Below are 18487 nucleotides of genomic sequence, written 5' to 3'. Positions count from 1 at the left end.
ATCATGCAAAGTTTCTGGAGGCAGAGGAAGTCTGTCTAGCAGAAATTCATTTGAATCTCAATTCAAAACATAGGCTATGGGCAGTTTATTTTCTGTGGAATAATATGCTACATAATGCAGCATAGACCTATACATTTCAATTGAATAACATGCATCTAAGAATTGAGAATACACAGTCGCCTATCCCGCCACTACTGTCTTGAAGCGGAGTGCTAAGCGGGCAACCAGATATTCAAAAACAATACGTCATCCCACAATGCACCGCGCTTCATCTCCTCACTCTATTACCTCATCCCATCAGCCACCGCGAGACTGAGAATCTTCTGGGTGGTCGTCTAGGCAACACGCTTGATCTGAAACATTAGAGAACGCCCCGCAAATCGCCAGCAGCCAATGGGAGAGTGCAGAGGTGACATCATGTCTATTTTTAGAGGCCGTGGCTGCAGATAAGCTTTGCCTCCACGCTGGAAGAGTCAGTATACACACAGAGAGCCAGGGAGGTGTACTGTGAACAGGGGAGCTGTAGCAAGTTATAGCACCTAGAGCGTCTCATTCTGAGACCGTTGAGAACGGTGAACAGAAGCGAAAGAAGGACTTTGAAGAATGTATACATCATTCTGAAAATATCGCTGCAGCTGAATATTGTATTTGTTTGCGCGGTAGGCTACAAGCAGGAGTGCAAGTTGTTACATTTGTGTAGTGGCACGTTTCTATTCCAGAGACTCATGTTTCGGCTTCGGAGGTTATAAGGATTTCCCGACCTAGTAAGAAACTTTTCTCCGAGTTGTACAACTGAAAGAAGGGGAGAGGGCAGAAACATACTTCTTTGTCAGTGTGAGTAGCCTACGAGAGAACTTTCTAACATAGTTTTTGGTTCATCTTCTATGTCTAGAAAGATGGAAACTACCTTCTATGATGACTCGCTCAACTCTTTCTCCCAGCATGAGAAACCGGACTACGGATACAACCCCAAAGCACTGAAACACAGCATGACACTGAACCTGGCCGACCCAACCAGCACACTCAAACCTCACCTCCGGGCTAAAGCCAGCGACATCCTCACCTCCCCTGACGTGCAGCTCCTTAAACTGGCCTCCCCAGAGTTGGAGCGGCTCATCATCCAGTCTAGCAACGGCCTGATCACCACCACACCTACCCCGACTCAGTTCCTCTGTCCGAGGAACGTAACCGATGAGCAGGAGGGCTTTGCCGAGGGATTTGTTAGAGCATTGGCGGAGCTCCATCATCAACACGTCTTGCCCAATGCACCCGGGGTCCCAGTCACATCCGCTGGGCAGACAAGTATCAACAACCCGACAATACTCCCACCTGTTTCTGCCTTGACCGGGAGCAGTGTTTATAACAACAACATGACCATGCGCTCTGAGTCGCCTGTCTACGAAGACCTGAACACGTTCACCCCGGCTATCACCACCAACTCAGCCCTGGGTTACACCACCTCAGCCCCAGCTATGAGCTTTCCCTCTGCCCCGCCACAGCTCCCAGTCTATGGGCAGCAGTCTCACCCCCACCCCAGGCTCACTGCCCTGAAAGAGGAGCCCCAGACGGTGCCTGAGATGCCTGGGGAGACCCCCCCTCTCTCCCCCATCGATATGGAGAATCAGGAGAGGATCAAAGCCGAGAGGAAGCGCATGAGGAACCGCGTCGCCGCCTCCAAGTGCAGGAAACGGAAACTGGAGCGCATCTCCCGGCTGGAGGACAAGGTGAAGAATCTGAAGACTCAGAACTCCGACCTGGCTTCCACAGCAAACATGCTGAGGGAACAGGTCGCCCAGCTTAAACAGAAGGTGATGAACCATGTCAACAGCGGCTGTCAACTCATGCTGACGCAGCAGCTCCAGACCTTCTGAGGAGGAGAGGACACTTGGAGAAGAATAGAGAGAAAGATTTTGAACGAAAAGGACAAATCGTTTATAATTAACTGTCTGGCTGTGTCTTCGTGGCATTGTGACAGGGTGAACGGGACAGTAACAGCACGAGACTGGTGGGAGGGGACCGGGGCTGGTTGCCTCTTACTAGGTGCCTCGCAGGACACTGTTGCACATGAGGAGTTGGGGCTCGGGACAGAGCAGAGCGCGCGATAAAAATCGCTGGTGCACTATAGAGAAAGAAACAGCAGCAAATAGGACAAATGGATGTTTTGGTTCGTGTTTTTAATTGACTTGAAATTTGTTGGCCTTGACTAAGCTGTGCTTTTACGCATTGCCCGTCGGTGTAATTCAGTATTAGAAGAAAGACAAAGTGCAGTAGAGAATTTAAAACTGCCTGGCGCCAAAGGAGAGGGTGTGTACTCTAAACAGATTACAAAAAGCTGCCCAACTTCTGACTTACAATGTACTTTTTATTCTTAGTTATATTGAGTTAGAACAAACATTTCAAGAGTTACTTGTTTTTTTTTCATTGTTTTTTTAAATGGGGTTCATTGTTATTATCTGTATATAAGATCAACCTGGAGTACTTACATTTACTATTTGTAATAAAAAATACAGTATCGGTTTGTTCATTTTATGAGCACTTCAGAAACAAATAGATATTTAAGAAATGTAATAAACCATCTGAACTGAATACAATGCCTCTTGTGTTCTCTGTGCGTGCATGTGTGAGTGGGTGTGTGTGCACTAAAACACGTTCCAGCAGCCAGTTCTCTGTACCTGAAGGGAGTGCCTTATTGATCCTGAGGTTATTGAGTTTCATTAGTGATTAAGTCAATGGCCCTTCTAGCTCAATACAGCGCACTAACTGCTGTTCCGGGGCCAGATGTGTAGTCATCCCCTAATGGTTAAAATGGCACTCCAGTCTCCTTTTCACCTCATTCAACACCAAATTATACTTAAAAGGCACATCTCAGTAGGTAAGACATGACATTGCACAAGTAGGGGGAGGGCTTTCTTTTGTTCCCTATTTCTCCTCTATTATTCCTCAAGCAAGGGGGGAGGCCGATGACATCACAGATTCCCATCAGACCAACTCATTGAATGCCCAACTTGAGGTTTGCAGTTGTCTAAAAAAAAACAAGATTTTGCTCAAACCATATATATTTTTTACTCTTAAGTGTGTGTACTTTACTGTATACTTGGAATATTGCTTTTCAACAGTAAAACAAAAAAATTGCTGAAGGAAGTCTTTAAGGTAAGGATTTGCGCTTGAGTATTCTGAACCTAGACCTGTGGTTATAGGGTCAACCTCTACAGCAGGGATGTAGGCCAGTAGTGTATAGAATGCAACATTAGATGCTCCACCTTATGTCTCGTGTCCACTTGAGTCTCACCATCTAACAAGGTAAAACTAACACAGATACTGTATGTTGTAAAGTGGCCGACATTCACAGGCCTCAAGGGCATGCTTGACACACTGCTATGGCTCAGGAAACTATAAAGTAAATTATTATTGAATTACTCAATCATGATAATTTAAGTTATTTATAAAGTACTTTTTAATGAATTTTAGCCAAAGTGTTGAATAAGGTCATAGCACAGCTGAACTGTGTATTGTGTCTACTTAACTTCCTGTTGCCCCCGTCAACATGACAATTGGGTTGCTCACACAGCATCAAACATGATCACTGTAAACATGAGAGCAATAAACAACAGCAAGAAACATGGTAACTAATGTAATCAAACTTGAGTAAAAGCCTATGGCTACATTGTAACCAGACATGTTATATTGAGGTCTGGGCACTGGGCAGAGTCATCACATCGTAATAACTAAGAGCATAATCATAACATTTGATTAACTATTCAGCTAGTCAAAATGAGGATTTATATGGTCAAGGACGGCCAATGAGCACCTGCTAATACAGAAACTGTAAAGAAAACGTGCACCTACTGCAGAATGTCTGTGATTTCCTGTAGGACTCTGAAATATTCTCTAGAGGGCGACATTATCCATGAGATGAGCAGAGTTGAAACCTCAAGCTCTCCAGGGGCCAGGCTCTAGTTTATTACTGGTGGTCAAAAATACCATATTCAGGAGGACAATACAGAACAAAGAAAATTATGTTTATATTATAAAAGTACTCATAGAGGAAGATAATCTGATGCCCAAGAAACAAGTAGTTGTTCGCTACATAAAGATATGTTCCCTGTAATTAGAACTATATAGAAGACACAATATTGGCACAATGTACTACAAATATATTGCAAAGTAGGTCAAACTCAGATCTTAAAACCCATGTAAAAAATACAGTCACTGTTCAGAGTTTATTTGTAGGATACTTATAAGATCAAATTGAGAAAGAACCACTGAGAACAGTCTTCTGGAAGAACATTGATCCTGTATTTTAATTAGATAAACAGACATAATCATTTACACAATATTCAAGTGGGTCAGAGTCTCAAACAGATTTTTATCAGTGTGCAAATCTGCTTTGATCTGAATGCCTTAACTTTGCAAAACATGACATCATACCGGAACTTATCTGACCATATAAGGACAGAAAAAGGTCGGAAGACCCTACGTCATCCCACCTGAGAGTAGGCGGTTTTACCGGAAGTGGAGCTCGCTCACTAATCTTTGGCAAGTGACAGACCAAAGCACTTGAATTAGCGTTCACTGCCCGTTGTCCTCCAAGGTTGTTTGTTTGTTCGTTCAAAGGGAAATAAATTAAGATGTTGCCAAAACAGTAGCTCTAATCATTGTAACACATGGTGCCATGATAGAATGCTCTATTATAACAAACCTAACACAATGGTAAACCTCAGCGCAGGTGGTAGCGTTATAGGTTCAGGGGTGTGTCAGAAATATTTTGCCTATCTTCACTATCACAATTATTGGTGCACTTGTTGGCGTTGGCGCGAAAGGTCTGGGTTTCGATGACTAACAAGTTGTGGGTGTCTCGAGGCTTGGCTCATCCCTGGCCAATCAGAACGTGCTCCATGGCGAAATATGTGGTTGCTTCAATTTGTGTATTTATGGTATTTTATGTATTGCCTTCGCATCACCTCCAATTCCAATGTTAGTCCTTTATAGTTTGTTAAATGGCATACAGAAACGAAATAACAAAATGTTGATCTATCTTTGCTAAATAAGTTAACTTGAATCCATTTGCAGTCCACATTGGCATGTCCATGCTCAGCCATAATGCAATTTACAGTAGGCCTAGCCCCTATATCAGTGTGAATGCTATTGAAGCCATACATTACTTAGAACAAACATTGTTAATAAGCAAGATGAATTAATGATAAGGCCTAAAAAGAGAACGAAAAATTCGAATCAAATTCTAAACAAAACAACAACTTGTTTCACTTACATGTACCATAATTTCTCCTCGTGGGCATATAATATTAAAACAAAGCAGACTATGGAGGGTTTGATGTATATCCAAACTTTTCGCAGTAGCTGGATAAAGATCAATTAGAAATAGAAATGGAGAATGTTCACTCACCATTATACCGCTCAAAACGTATGTTTTATGAACATAATCGGAACCATTTTAGAGATCAGATCGCATTCCCACAACTCCAGAAGTTACATTGCATTGACGCTATGGAAGTGGTTATAGTAGGCTCAACGGGAAGGTTTGGGTTTTGAACATATGAAACGGAAAACAAGCAATTGTTACAGGTTACAGATAACTTCTAAATACTAGTTCCACCGGATATTCACCGAAGTTCTCATATCTCGTTTAATGATGGGCATGGACACGTAGCCTACTGTACATCATGGAGCTTTTTTATTTTTTATTTTTTACAAACGTCCAAAACGGGATCTGGCTAAAATAATGAGGGCCTGCCCACAACGCACAAACAAAAAAGGAATCACTGTTTTCTCTCAAACTTTATATTTGAAAAAAGCTTCGGTGATTAAGATTTATTTCCAAGCGGTCTCAGGAGCCAAACCCTTTATCGACAGTCTTGACTACTTCACGATTGCATTGGGCAGGACAAAAAAAGCCTTCATTCAGAGGAGAGAAGGCTATGCTTGTTTTTTTACCAAATAAAACGAAATGGGGAAAAAACAATAGTTTTCTAAATAAAGTATACAGGCACCAAAAGCACATTAGGCTACTCTTGTTCCATGCGCATACGGACAGTGTGCGTCACAGCTGGATGTCAAAATTCATGCCGCAACCAACTGCTTTACTGCTAAAATCAGCTTTTGGTTGGTCTTATATATCCCTATCAGCGCTGCCTGAAATTAACATTTTGGATCATGTTTTTAAGGACACACACAAAATATTTCCACCGTCCCATCTGAGCTGATATAAGACAGGTAAATGTCCGAAACTGGCATTAGGGCTGGAAAATGTCAGTGCGCCAGTATTAACAAGCTGAAATTGCGTTTTACACTAGCGCCACCTTTTCGCTAGCCAAAAATAGAGCCCTATATGTTTTAGGCTATATCTTGGATGGTCCATCCTTGCATCCATAGCTCTGCCTATGAATTGGAAAGTAGTTACATTTCTCCAGGCCCATCCAAAACAGAGGCGGGAACGCTTTATTATTGTTTAACTTCTTCCACCCATGTTTGATGCTAACCGAACCAGTACTGTACCAGCGAATGAAATACTATATGGGGGGCATGAACGATAGGGTACGGGCCACATGGAGACCGCTGATTGGCTAACTATTGGAGAGAGACAAGCAATGATTGGATAAGAGTATGCAAGACACTGTCACTCAAAGTATTCCTCAAGCGATGAGTACTAAAGACAGCAAAAGACTGAAGATTAGAAAGGAGGAAAACCCCCCTCCCTCAGATGGTAAAACAGGAGCCTAGAACTACACAACTCAAACCAGGAATCATATTCGAAGCCACAGCGACAGGAAAGCTCTTGCTATTGGAGGACCTTTTAAACGCCACCAACGTCAATGCCATACATTTAGCCAATGGGACACTGTTACAAGTTGCTACCAAACACGGGCAGCTATCAATCATCAAGCTCCTCTTCCGCCGAGTGGCCATGCTGGACGTGAGGGACGGCGAGGGTTGGACACCCCTGCACAAGGCAGCCTTCAGGGGCCGAGGTAGCCAGGGCCCTAATCAAGGCTGGGGCCCCCATCTACACCCTGGATAAACACTCCATGACCGCCCTCCACCTGGCTGCCAAGAATGACCACCTTAGTATAATCAGAGCCTTAGTGGAGGAAGAGAGAGAAGGAACCAGCAAGAGCTAAAAAAATCTGACCCAGACTCAAGGGTCATTCCTCCACTTTGCAGCCAGGGAAGATGACTCAAAGATGGTTGAGGTACTCCTCCAGAGTGGGGCCCCTGTGGATAACCATAAGAGAATGCCCTGTTCCATGTGGTCAGCCGAGGATTTGAGAGAAACACAACCGTCACCCTGAAGGCAATTGCCAGAGTCAACCATACGATCATAGACACAGCAGTCAAGCTCAATCATGGGTCTATGCTCTGACTGGTGCTTGGTATGTAAAGTTTACTACTGTGTTATGTTTTGGTTCTAAAGTGAACCTATTAAAACACATTAGGCTTGTCCAAACAGAACTGAACATCTGTTACTGATGTTATAAACAACAGGGCATGCTCAAGGTGCTCTGAGTGTGTACACCCTGGTTTCTGCTCTGTTCTCTGCTGTGAGGAAGAACCTGGATGGGGTTGTAACTGCTCTGGTGGACAGTGGGGAAGATGTCAACATGTGTGCACACTCCTCTGCTGATGTCAGCTGACCTGGGACACAGAGACATTCAGGTAACTGACAATATATGCAATGTAGAGAACTGTAAATGTGATGCTTTTCAGAAGTCACTTTTATGGTGTTTGTTCCTTGTTGTGTTACATTTTTCAGAGTGCTAGCTCCCAAACAGTCCAGTGTGGGTGCTACCCTCCCAACCTCTCCTCAGCCCAACACCTGGCTGACCTCACTCCCACCCAACACCAGAGTGGGTGTTGGGCATGGGACACAAGCTAAGGCTTGATCACCCTTTAGCTGGCCACCTTTAATGAGGGTGTTTAGTGATTAAAGGCCGAAACACCCACTGATTCGAAGGCACACTACTGAGGATGTGTCCCAAAATTGACATCTTAACCCAGTCTAAGAAATAAACCTCCCATGCCACTCTGTCAACATCACGGCAAATCTCATGTGAGTGCATACCATCTATTGGCACAATGGACAGTTTTAACATCTCGTCCCGTGTTTTATGATTCTGATTCAGGCTATAGCTAGCAAAGCAAATGGCTCTGAGATACAAATAATATTACTACACAGATCATACACGTAACGTTATCTAGCGAGCCAGCCAGCTAACGTTAGCTAGCTAGATAACAGTACACTTTAACTTGAAATGAAAACGACTTTGTCAAAATGTAATACATGTAAAATCAAAATGTGTAATATCTGAAAATGTAGCTAGCTGGACTATCTTACCCGTATACATGGATGGACGCTTCTCCCTGTCACGGATGCCATGGTTGCCCTTAGTTTGAAGATGTAATCCAGAGACAGGTGTTTTCTCCATCTCCTTAGCTATCATAATCACTGATTTCAAAACTCGGTCCTCCAGAAAGTGGAGAGCAACACTTATGCAGTTCTACGAGATATATATATAAAGCAGCATTAGACAGGATTACCTACACATACTGACCAGCTCAAATAGACAGAAGCGTGCTACATGGCAGACCAATCCGAACTCATCTCTCAGCATGTCCAGCCAACTCATTGTCTCACACAGTCATGGCTAGTGGGAAGATTGCTAGCTTTTTCTGTGGCTAAATCAACTAGGTTCGTAATGTAACAATTTTATCCATATTTACAGATTGCATACACATTTGTTTTTAAGGCACATGAAAGTTCACATGTTCCAGAAGGCATTGCTGCAAAAAAACAACATTTTGATAAAAAAAAGTTTACATTCAAATGGCTCTCCTGTGAAGTAGTGACACATGCCTAGTTTCCTGAAACGAGTCACATTTTGTAAGAGCTTTCATTGTCTGCTTACATAGGGGCGCCAGGTAGCCTAGTGGTTAGAGTGTTGGACTAGTAACTGAAAGGTTACAGCTCGGGGATTCGATCTTGCAAGGTAAAAATCTGCCGTTCTGCCCCTGAACAAGACAATTAACCCACTGTTCCTAGGCTGTCATTGAAAATAAGAATTTGTTCTTAACTGACTTGCCTAGTTAAATAAAAGGTAAAATAAATATGCCCCCTTTATTTATCCTACGGTTCTGATTGGTGTACATGGAAAATACTTTGAGCGGCCCATGTACTGAATTCTGTCGCTGTACATTTCAAAAGTGCTGAACAAATAGTTATATTGACTACGTCCGTGCTAGCTCGCTCAAGAATGTCTTAATCGAAATTACAGAGCAATACAGAGTATCCACCCCTCGTCCCCTTATGTACATCTCAATTGTCAGTAGAAACGCAATTTGTTTAAGCAAGTCAGCCATATCAGCTATGTTTTTTAAAAAGGAAGTTAATGAGGCTGAATGAACTGTTTCGCTGCCAGACAAGGCTCCGCTGAATGCCAGGAGTAGCAGTGGTAAGGATTCATTCCATGGTGCTGAAAAGAAAGCTCTGCTGTTGGGACAGCTTTATGTAGGCCCTACCAATTTGTGGGCACCGTTTGTCACCGTTATAGTGCAATTAATGTATTGTTTAGTGTTGTGTAGTGGCTTTTCTGGCATGCATCATAAACTTTTTGGGGGAGTTTTCACCACCAAGATTTACATGCTAAAATCACCACTGCTGTGAGATCTGGAACTAGCACACATTCCTCTCATTACTTTTATCAAGCTCCAGTTTAACATAAGAATATCCCTCTTCGCTCTCCTCTCAGGTGAATGCAGCTTCCCAGGCTGGCCTAACCCCCCTCCACATAGCCAGCCACAATGGCCACCCAGACACAGTGAGCCAGCTCCTGAAGGACCAGGCAGACCCAGAGATAGGCAGGGCAGGACCTCCCTACAATTGGCAGCTACCACCCAGAGAGGGGGCTGTGGTAGGAATACTTATTTTAGAAAGATATGGACGGCTCCAACCCTCTCCACTAAGCTGCGGCTAACATGCTGACCACACCGATCATTGGAAAATAAATCTACACATACATGTTATTCAATAATTTCATCCAAACTGCTCGTGCGCGTCAACGAGCGTCTGCATAGCCAGGCGCTAAAATCAGACTTGGTTCTATTTTTTACATTTGAGGCACTGCCTCTCCAATCTCCTCATTGGTTTTTATAAGCATATACCCATGTGGGTGATTGAAAGCTGAACTGAGGTCCATACTTCAGTCCACTTTGTGGTGGTAATGCACCTTAAAGTTGGATGCCAACCCCAATATAAAGTCCACAGAAGAAGAACAAGATTAGACTGGAGGAGAGATTACTAGAAACTATACTGAACAAAAATATAAACGCAACATTTAACAATTTAAAAGATTTTACGAAGTTATAGTTCATATAAGGAAATCTGTCAATTTAAACAACTTCATTAGGCCCTAATCTCAATCCAATCAACCCTAATCTCAATCCAAGATGGCGTAGCAGTCAGATGTCCTTTGTCCTCGTCCTGTCCCGTGTATATATATTTTATATATTTTTCTTCGCATTTCTTTTTATATATATATTTTTTCTTCTTAAAAACTCAACTTCAAAACACTCTCCTGCAACCCACCTCACCAAATGTGGTGCGGATCTGTTTTTTTTCCTCAAAGGTATTATTCACCTCGTATCCGAAATCTACAACAGAAGCTAGCCAGAAGTTAGCCAGCTCACAAGCTAACGTGAGTAGTTCAGCTAACCACAGATAGCGCTCATCAGCTATCCTTTAGCTCGGAAAACTATTGCCAGTTTTGTACAACGCGACTCAGACCAGAGCATACCAGACCTATTTTCTCTCCATATCCCCGGATTTTTACCGCAAGCTCTGGACATTTACACCTGGATCTTGCAGCTAACTAGCTGCTATCCGAGTGACTATTGGCTAACATCAATTCCGGAGCAAACACCAATTATCCCGGAGCTAGCCAGCTGAAGAGTTCCATCAGCCACTCCTGGGCTACAATCACCTATCCGGACCCGTTTTACTGCCGATGCGGAGCCCCACCGGGCCTTCACGACTGGGATACCGACGTTATCTGCCCGAGGGAGTTATTCAACTGGCCCCTCCATCGCGACGTAACCTGAACGCCCATATGCTAACTGCGGCCCGCTAATCGTTAGCTGTCTTGAGCATATCGGCTGCTATCTGAACAGGTCTATCGAACAATCTTACGCCGCGGGCTAGCTTAGTGGAGGCCTCACTGCTCCATCTACGGCTGCCCCCTGGACACTATGATCACTTGGCTACATAGCTGATGCCTGCTTGACTGTCCATTAATTCACGGTACTCCATTCCGTTTATTTGTGTTTTATCTGTCGGCTCTGTGCTTTAACTCAGGATCTGTGTGTAGTTAATCCAACCCTCTCTGCCTAGCCGTCGCCATTTTTACCTGCTGTTGCTGTGTTAGCTGACTAGCTGCTGTTATCTCACCTGTTGTTTTAGCTAGCTCTCCCAATCAAGACCTGCAATCACTTTATGCCTTATTGTATGTCTGTATGTCTCCAATATCAATATGCCTTGCATACTGTTGTTCAGGCTAGTTATCATTGTTTTGGTTTGCAATGGACCCCGTAGTTCCACTCTCCGTACCTCTGATACCTCCTTTGTCCCACCCCCCACACATCCGGTGACCTCACCCATTGAGACCAGCATGTCCAGAGATACAACCTCTCTTATCATCACCCAGTGCCTGGGCTTGCCTCCGCTGTACCCGTGCCCCACCATACCCTGGTCTGCACATTATGCCCAGAATCTATTCTACCACGCCTATAAATCTGCTCCTTTTATTCCTTGTCCCCAACGCTCTAGGCGACCAGTTTTGATAGCCTTTAGCCGCACCCTCATCCTACTACTCCTCTGTTCCTCGGGTGATGTGGAGGTAAACCCAGGCCCTGCATGTCCCCAGTCACCCTCATTTGTGATCGAAAAAGCCTTGGCCTCATGCATGTCAACATCAGAAGCCTCCTCCCTAAGTTTGCCTTACTCACCGCTTTAGCACACTCTGCCAACCCTGATGTCCTTGCCGTGTCCAAATCCTGGCTTAGGAAGGCCACCAAAAATTCTGAGATTTCCATACCCAACTATAACACTTTCCGTCAAGATAGAACTGCCAAAGGGGGAGGAGTTGCAATCTACTGCAGAGATAGCCTGCAAAGTTCTGTCATACTTTCCAGGTCTATGCCCAAACAGTTCGAACTTCTAATTTTAAAAATTAATCTCTCCAGAAATAAGTCTCTCACTGTTGCCGCCTGCTACCGACCCCCCTCAGCTCCCAGCTGTGCCCCTGGACACCATCTGTGAATTGATCGCTCCCCATCTAGCTTCAGAGTTTGTTCTGTTAGGTGACCTAAACTGGGATATGCTTAACACCCCGGCAGTCCTACAATCTAAGCTTGATGCCCTCAATCTCACACAAATCATCAAGGAACCCACCAGGTACAACCCTAAATCCGTAAACATGGGCACCCTAATAGACATTATCCTGACCAACTTGCCCTCCAAATACACCTCTGCTGTCTTCAATCAAGATCTCAGCGATCACTGCCTCATTGCCTGTATCCGCCACGGGTCCGCGGCCAAACGACCACCCCTCATCACTGTCAAACGCTCCCTAAAACACTTCTGCGAGCAGGCCTTTCTAATCGACCTGGCCCGGGTACCCTGGAAGGATATTGACCTCATCCCGACAGTTGAGGATGCCTGGTCATTCTTTAAAAGTTACTTCCTCACCATATTAGACAAGCATGCTTCGTTCAAAAAATGCAGAACCAAGAACAGATATAGCCCTTGGTTCACTCCAGACCTGACTGCCCTCGACCAGCACAAAAACATCCTGTGGCGAACTGCAATAGCATCGAAGAGCCCCCGCGATATGCAACTGTTCAGGGAAGTCAGGAACCAATACACGCAGTCAGTCAGGAAAGCAAAGGCCAGCTTTTTCAAGCAGAAATTTGCATCCTGTAGCTCTAACTCCAAAAAGTTCTGGGATACTGTAAAGTCCATGGAAAACAAGAGCACCTCCTCCCAGCTGCCCACTTCACTGAGGCTAGGTAACACGGTCACCACTGATAAGTCCATGATAATCGAAAACTTCAACAAACATTTCTCAATGGCTGGCCATGCCTTCCTCCTGGCGACTCCAACCTTGGCCAACAGCCCCCCCCCCCCCCCCGCTGCTACTCGCCCAAGCCTCCCCAGCTTCTCCTTTACCCATATCCAGATCGCAGATGTTCTGAAAGAGCTGGAAAACCTGGACCCATACAGATCAGCTGGGCTTGACAATCTGGACCCCCTATTTCTGAAACTGTCCGCCGCCATTGTCGCACCCCCTATTACCAGCCTGTTCAACCTCTCCTTCGTATCATCTGAGATCCCCAAGGATTGGAAAGCTGCCGCGGTCGTCCCCCTCTTCAAAGGGGGAGACACCCTGGACCCAAACTGTTACAGACCTATATCCATCCTGCCCTGCCTATCTAAGGTCTTCGAAAGCCAAGTCAACAAACAGATCACTGACCATCTCGAATCCCACCGTACCTTCTCCGCTGTGAAATCCGGTTTCCGAGCCGGTCACGGGTGCACCTCAGCCACGCTCAAGGTACTAAACGATGTCATAACCGCCATCGATAAAAGACATTACTGTGCAGCCGTCTTCATCGACCTGGCCAAGGCTTTCGACTCTGTCAATCACCATATTCTTATCGGCAGACTCAGTAGCCTCGGTTTTTCTAATGACTGCCTTGCCTGGTTCACCAACTACTTTGCAGACAGAGTTCAGTGTGTCAAATCGGAGGGCATGTTGTCCGGTCCTCTGGCAGTCTCTATGGGGGTACCACAGGGTTCAATTCTCGGGCCGACTCTTTTCTCTGTATACATCAATGATGTTGCTCTTGCTGCGGGCGATTCCCTGATCCACCTCTATGCAGACGACACCATTCTGTATACTTCCGGCCCTTCCTTGGACACTGTGCTATCTAACCTCCAAACGAGCTTCAATGCCATACAACACTCCTTCCGTGGCCTCCAACTGCTCTTAAACGCTAGTAAAACCAAATGCATGCTTTTCAACCGTTCGCTGCCTGCACCCGCACGCCCGACTAGCATCACCACCCTGGACGGTTCCGACCTAGAATATGTGGACATCTATAAGTACCTAGGTGTCTGGCTAGACTGCAAACTCTCCTTCCAGACTCATATCAAACATCTCCAATCCAAAATCAAATCTAGAGTCGGCTTTCTATTCCGCAACAAAGCCTCCTTCACTCACGCTGCCAAACTTACCCTAGTAAAACTGACTATCCTACCGATCCTCGACTTCGGCGATGTCATCTACAAAATAGCCTCCAATACTCTACTCAGCAAACTGGATGCAGTTTATCACAGTGCCATCCGTTTTGTTACTAAAGCACCTTATACGACCCACCACTGCGACCTGTATGCCCTAGTCGGCTGGCCCTTGCTACATGTTCGTCGTCAGACCCACTGGCTCCAGGTCATCTACAAGGCTATGCTAGGTAAAGTGCCGCCTTATCTCAGTTCACTGGTCACGATGGCTACACCCACCCGTAGCACGCGCTCCAGCAGGTGTATCTCACTGATCATCCCTAAAGCCAAAACCTCATTTGGACGCCTTTCCTTCCAGTTCTCTGCTGCCTGCGACTGGAACGAATTGCAAAAATCTCTGAAGTTGGAGACTTTTATCTCCCTCAACAACTTTAAAAATCTGCTATCCGAGCAGCTAACCGATCGCTGCAGCTGTACATAGTCCATCTGTAAACTACCCACCCAATTTACCTACCTCACCCCCCATACTGCTTTTATTTATTTACTTTTCTGCTCTTTTGCACACCAGTATCTCTTCTTGCACATGATCATCTGATGATTTATCACTCCAGTGTTAATCTGCTAAATTGTAATTACTCAATTTATTGCCTACCTCATGCCTTTTGCACACATTGTATATAGATTCTCTTTTTTTTCCTACCATGTTATTGACTTGTTTATTGTTTACTCCATGTGTAACTCTGTGTTGTTGTCTGTTCACACTGCTATGCTTTATCTTGGCCAGGTCGCAGTTGCAAATGAGAACTTGTTCTCAACTAGCCTACCTGGTTAAATAAAGGTGAAATAAAAAAATAAATAAAAAAATCTATGGATTTCACATGGCTGGAAATAAAGATACGCATCTGTTGATCGCAGATACCTTAAAAAAAAGGTAGGGGCACGGATCAGAAAACCACTCAGTATCTGGTGTGACCATTTGCCTCATGCAGCACGACATATCTCCTTCGCATTGTGTTGAACAGGCTGTTGATTGTGGCCTGTGGAATGTTGTCCTCGCCCACACAATGCCATACACTTGGTCTGCGATTGTGAGGCCGGTTGGATGTACTGCCAAATTCTCTAAAACAACATTGGAGGTGGCTTATGGTAGAGAAATTAACATCAAATTCTCTGGCAACAGCTCTGGTGGACATTCCTGCAGTCAGCATGACAATTGCATGCTCCCTCAAAACTTGAGACATCTGTGGCATTGTGTTGTTTGAAAAAACTGCACATTTTAGAGTGGTCTTTTATTGTCCCAAGTGCAAGGTACGCCTGTGTACTGATCATGCTGTTTAATCAGCTTCTTGATATACCACACCTGTCACTGTTGATGGATTATGTTGGCAAAGGAGAAATGCTCACTGACAGGGATGTAAACAAATTTGCGCACAAAATTTAAGAGAAATATGCATTTTGTGCATCTGGAAAATTTATTTCAGCTCATGCAACATGGGACCAACACTTTACATGTTATGTTTATATTTTTGTTCAGTGTAACTAGGTTTCCCCTTTCAACTGTGGATGAATTGTCGCAGTAGAGAACACAGGATTTTGTGTGACTGAAAATGGGTCAAAATTCTACAAAGATCCAGGAAAACAAGTACCTTGTGCATTTCAGGTAAAATAACAACCCAATGTTTATATCCCAGGCCAAATTAGCTAGCAACAGCAAGCTAGCTAGCTAAATGTCCATGAATGTGTAATGTGTTTCGACATGTCTCTAAATTGACATAGTTGCTTCAGAGTTCGTTTTGATATTTCAATCTATATGTCCTAATCCTGTCTTGTGTGGATGGAGAAAAAAAATCAGTGGTTAAAACTAATGTGATTGGACCGCAGCCCTGGAATGAGTCTGTCTCTTTAGCGTTACATGACTTGGCTAGACAATCACATGACATTTTTTTGACATCTTGCTGGTTAGCTAGTGTGCTGCTCCCAAATGGCTAGGAACGAAGAGAAATCAAATCAAAGTTTATTTGTCACGTGCGCCGAATACAACAAGTGTAGACCTTACAGTGAAATGCTTACTTACAGGCTCTAATCAAGTGCAAAAAAGGTATTAGGTGAACAATAGGTAGGTAAAGAAATAAAACAACAGTAAAATGACAGGCTATATACAGTAGCGAGGCTATAAAAGTAGCGAGGCTACATACAGACACCGGTTAGTCTGGCTGATTGAGGTAGTATGTACATGTAGATATGGTTAAAGTGACTATGCATATATGATGAACAGAGAGTAGAAGTAGCGTAAAAGAGGGGTTGGCGGGTGGGACACAATGCAGATAGCCAATGTGCAGGAGCACTGGTTGGTCGGCCCAATTGAGGTAGTATGTACATGAATGTATAGTTAAAGTGACTATGCATATATGATAAACAGAGAGTAGCAGCAGCGTAAAAAGAGGGGTTGGGGGGGGGGAACACAATACAAATAGTCCGGGTAGCCATTTGATTACCTGTTCAGGAGTCTTATGGCTTGGGGGTAAAAACTGTTGAGAAGCCTTTTTGTCCTAGACTTGGCACTCCGGTACCGCTTGCCATGCGGTAGTAGAGAGAACAGTCTGTGACTGGGGTGGCTGGAGTTTTTGACAATTTTTAGGGCCTTCCTCTGACACCGCCTGGTGTAGAGGTCCGGGATGGCAGGCAGCTTAGCCCCAGTGATGTACTGGGTCATACGCACTACCCTCTGTAGTGCCTTGCGGTTAGAGGCCGAGCAATTGCCGTACCAGGCAGTGATGCAACCAGTCAGGATGCTCTCGATGTTGCAGCTGTAGAACTTTATGAGGATCTCAGGACCCATGCCAAATCTTTTTAGTTTCCTGAGGGGGAAAAGGCTTTGTCGTGCCCTCTTCACAACTGTCTTGGTGTGTTTGGACCATTCTAGTTTGTTGGTGATGTGGACACCAAGGAACTTGAAGCTCTGAACCTGCTCCACTACAGCCCCGTCGATGAGAATGGGGGCGTGCTCGGTCCTCCTTTTTCTGTAGTCCACAATCATCTCCTTGGTTACATTGAGGGATAGGTTGTTATTCTGGCACCACCCGGCCAGGTCTCTGACCTCCTCCCTATAGGTTGTCTCGTCGGTGATCAGGTCTACTACTGTTGTGTCATCTGCAAACTTAATGATGGTGTTGGAGTCGTGCCTGGTCATGCAGTCGTGGGTACAGGAGGGGACTGAGCACGCACCCCTGGAGAGCTCCAGTTTTGAGGATCAGCGTGGCAGATGTGTTGCTACCTACCTTCACCACCTGGTGACAGCCCGTCAGGAAGTCCAGGATCCAGTTGCAGAGGGAGGTGTTTAGTTCCAGGATCCTTAGCTTAGTGATGAGCTTTGAGGGTACTATGGTGTTGAACGCTGAGCTGTAGTCAATGAATAGCATTCTCACATAAGTGTTATTTTTTGTCCAGGTGGGAAAGGACAGTGTGGAGTGCAATAGAGATTGCGTCATCTGTGGATCTGTTTGGGCGGTATGCAAATTAGAGTGGGTCTAGGGTTTCTGGGATAATGGTGTTGATGTGAGCCATTAGCAACCTTTCAAAGCACTGTAGTCATTTAGGCAGGTTGCCTTTGTGTTCTTGAGCACAGGGACTATGGTGGTCTGCTTGAAACATGTTGGTATTACAGACTCAAGCAGGGACATGTTGAAAATGTCAGTGAAGACACCTGCCAGTTGGTCAGCATATGCCCGGAGCAGACATCCTGGTAATCCGTCTGGCCCCGCAGCCTTGTGTATGTTGACCTGTTTAAAGGTCTTACTCACGTCGGCTACGGAGAGTGTGATCACACAGTCGTCCAGAACAGCTGATGCTCTCATGCATGCCTCAGTGTTGCTTGCCTCGAAGCGAGCATAGAAGTGATTTAGCTCGTCTGGTAGGCTCGTGTCACTGGGCAGCTCGCGGCTGTGCTTCCCTTTGTAGTCTGTAATAGTTTGCAATACCTGCCATATAGACGAGCGTCGGAGCCGGTGTAGTATGATTTAATCTTAGCCCTGTAGAAACAACCGGGGGAAAAAAAATATATATAAGGCAAGTGGCAATCAACCTTTCAATTGATCGAATATTCAGTTTGTCTTAATTTTAGCTAATGGTACATGTTAAATGGCTCTCTGCAGTGCTGGTTAGAGTTCTATCAAGATAACGTAA

General features: G+C 44.8%; 2 protein-coding genes across 2 annotated transcripts; both read left to right on the top strand.

Moving 5' to 3' along the window:
* Positions 1 to 464: 464 nt before the first annotated feature.
* Positions 465 to 2591, top strand: LOC129855333 (transcription factor Jun-like). Its single transcript, XM_055922877.1, has one exon. It carries the CDS (start codon positions 885 to 887, stop codon positions 1869 to 1871), a length of 987 nt encoding a protein of 328 aa, XP_055778852.1. The 5' UTR covers positions 465 to 884; the 3' UTR covers positions 1872 to 2591.
* A 4115-nt stretch (positions 2592 to 6706) lies between these two features.
* Positions 6707 to 7663, top strand: caiap (CARD- and ANK-containing Inflammasome Adaptor Protein). The gene is given in 2 exon segments (XM_055921916.1): positions 6707 to 6981; positions 6983 to 7663. Coding segments are annotated over 2 exon segments (588 nt in total). The 5' UTR covers positions 6707 to 6718; the 3' UTR covers positions 7308 to 7663.
* Positions 7664 to 18487: the final 10824 nt, after the last annotated feature.

The sequence above is a fragment of the Salvelinus fontinalis genome, chromosome 5 (genome assembly GCF_029448725.1).
Source record: "Salvelinus fontinalis isolate EN_2023a chromosome 5, ASM2944872v1, whole genome shotgun sequence".
NCBI lineage: Eukaryota > Metazoa > Chordata > Actinopteri > Salmoniformes > Salmonidae > Salvelinus > Salvelinus fontinalis.
This window is presented reverse-complemented; position numbering and strand designations above follow the sequence as displayed.

What these genes read in the sequence shown, in the direction of transcription:
- LOC129855333 (XM_055922877.1), top strand. Translation starts at nt 885, where the DNA reads ATGTCTAGAAAGATGGAAACTACCTTCTATGATGACTCGCTCAACTCT.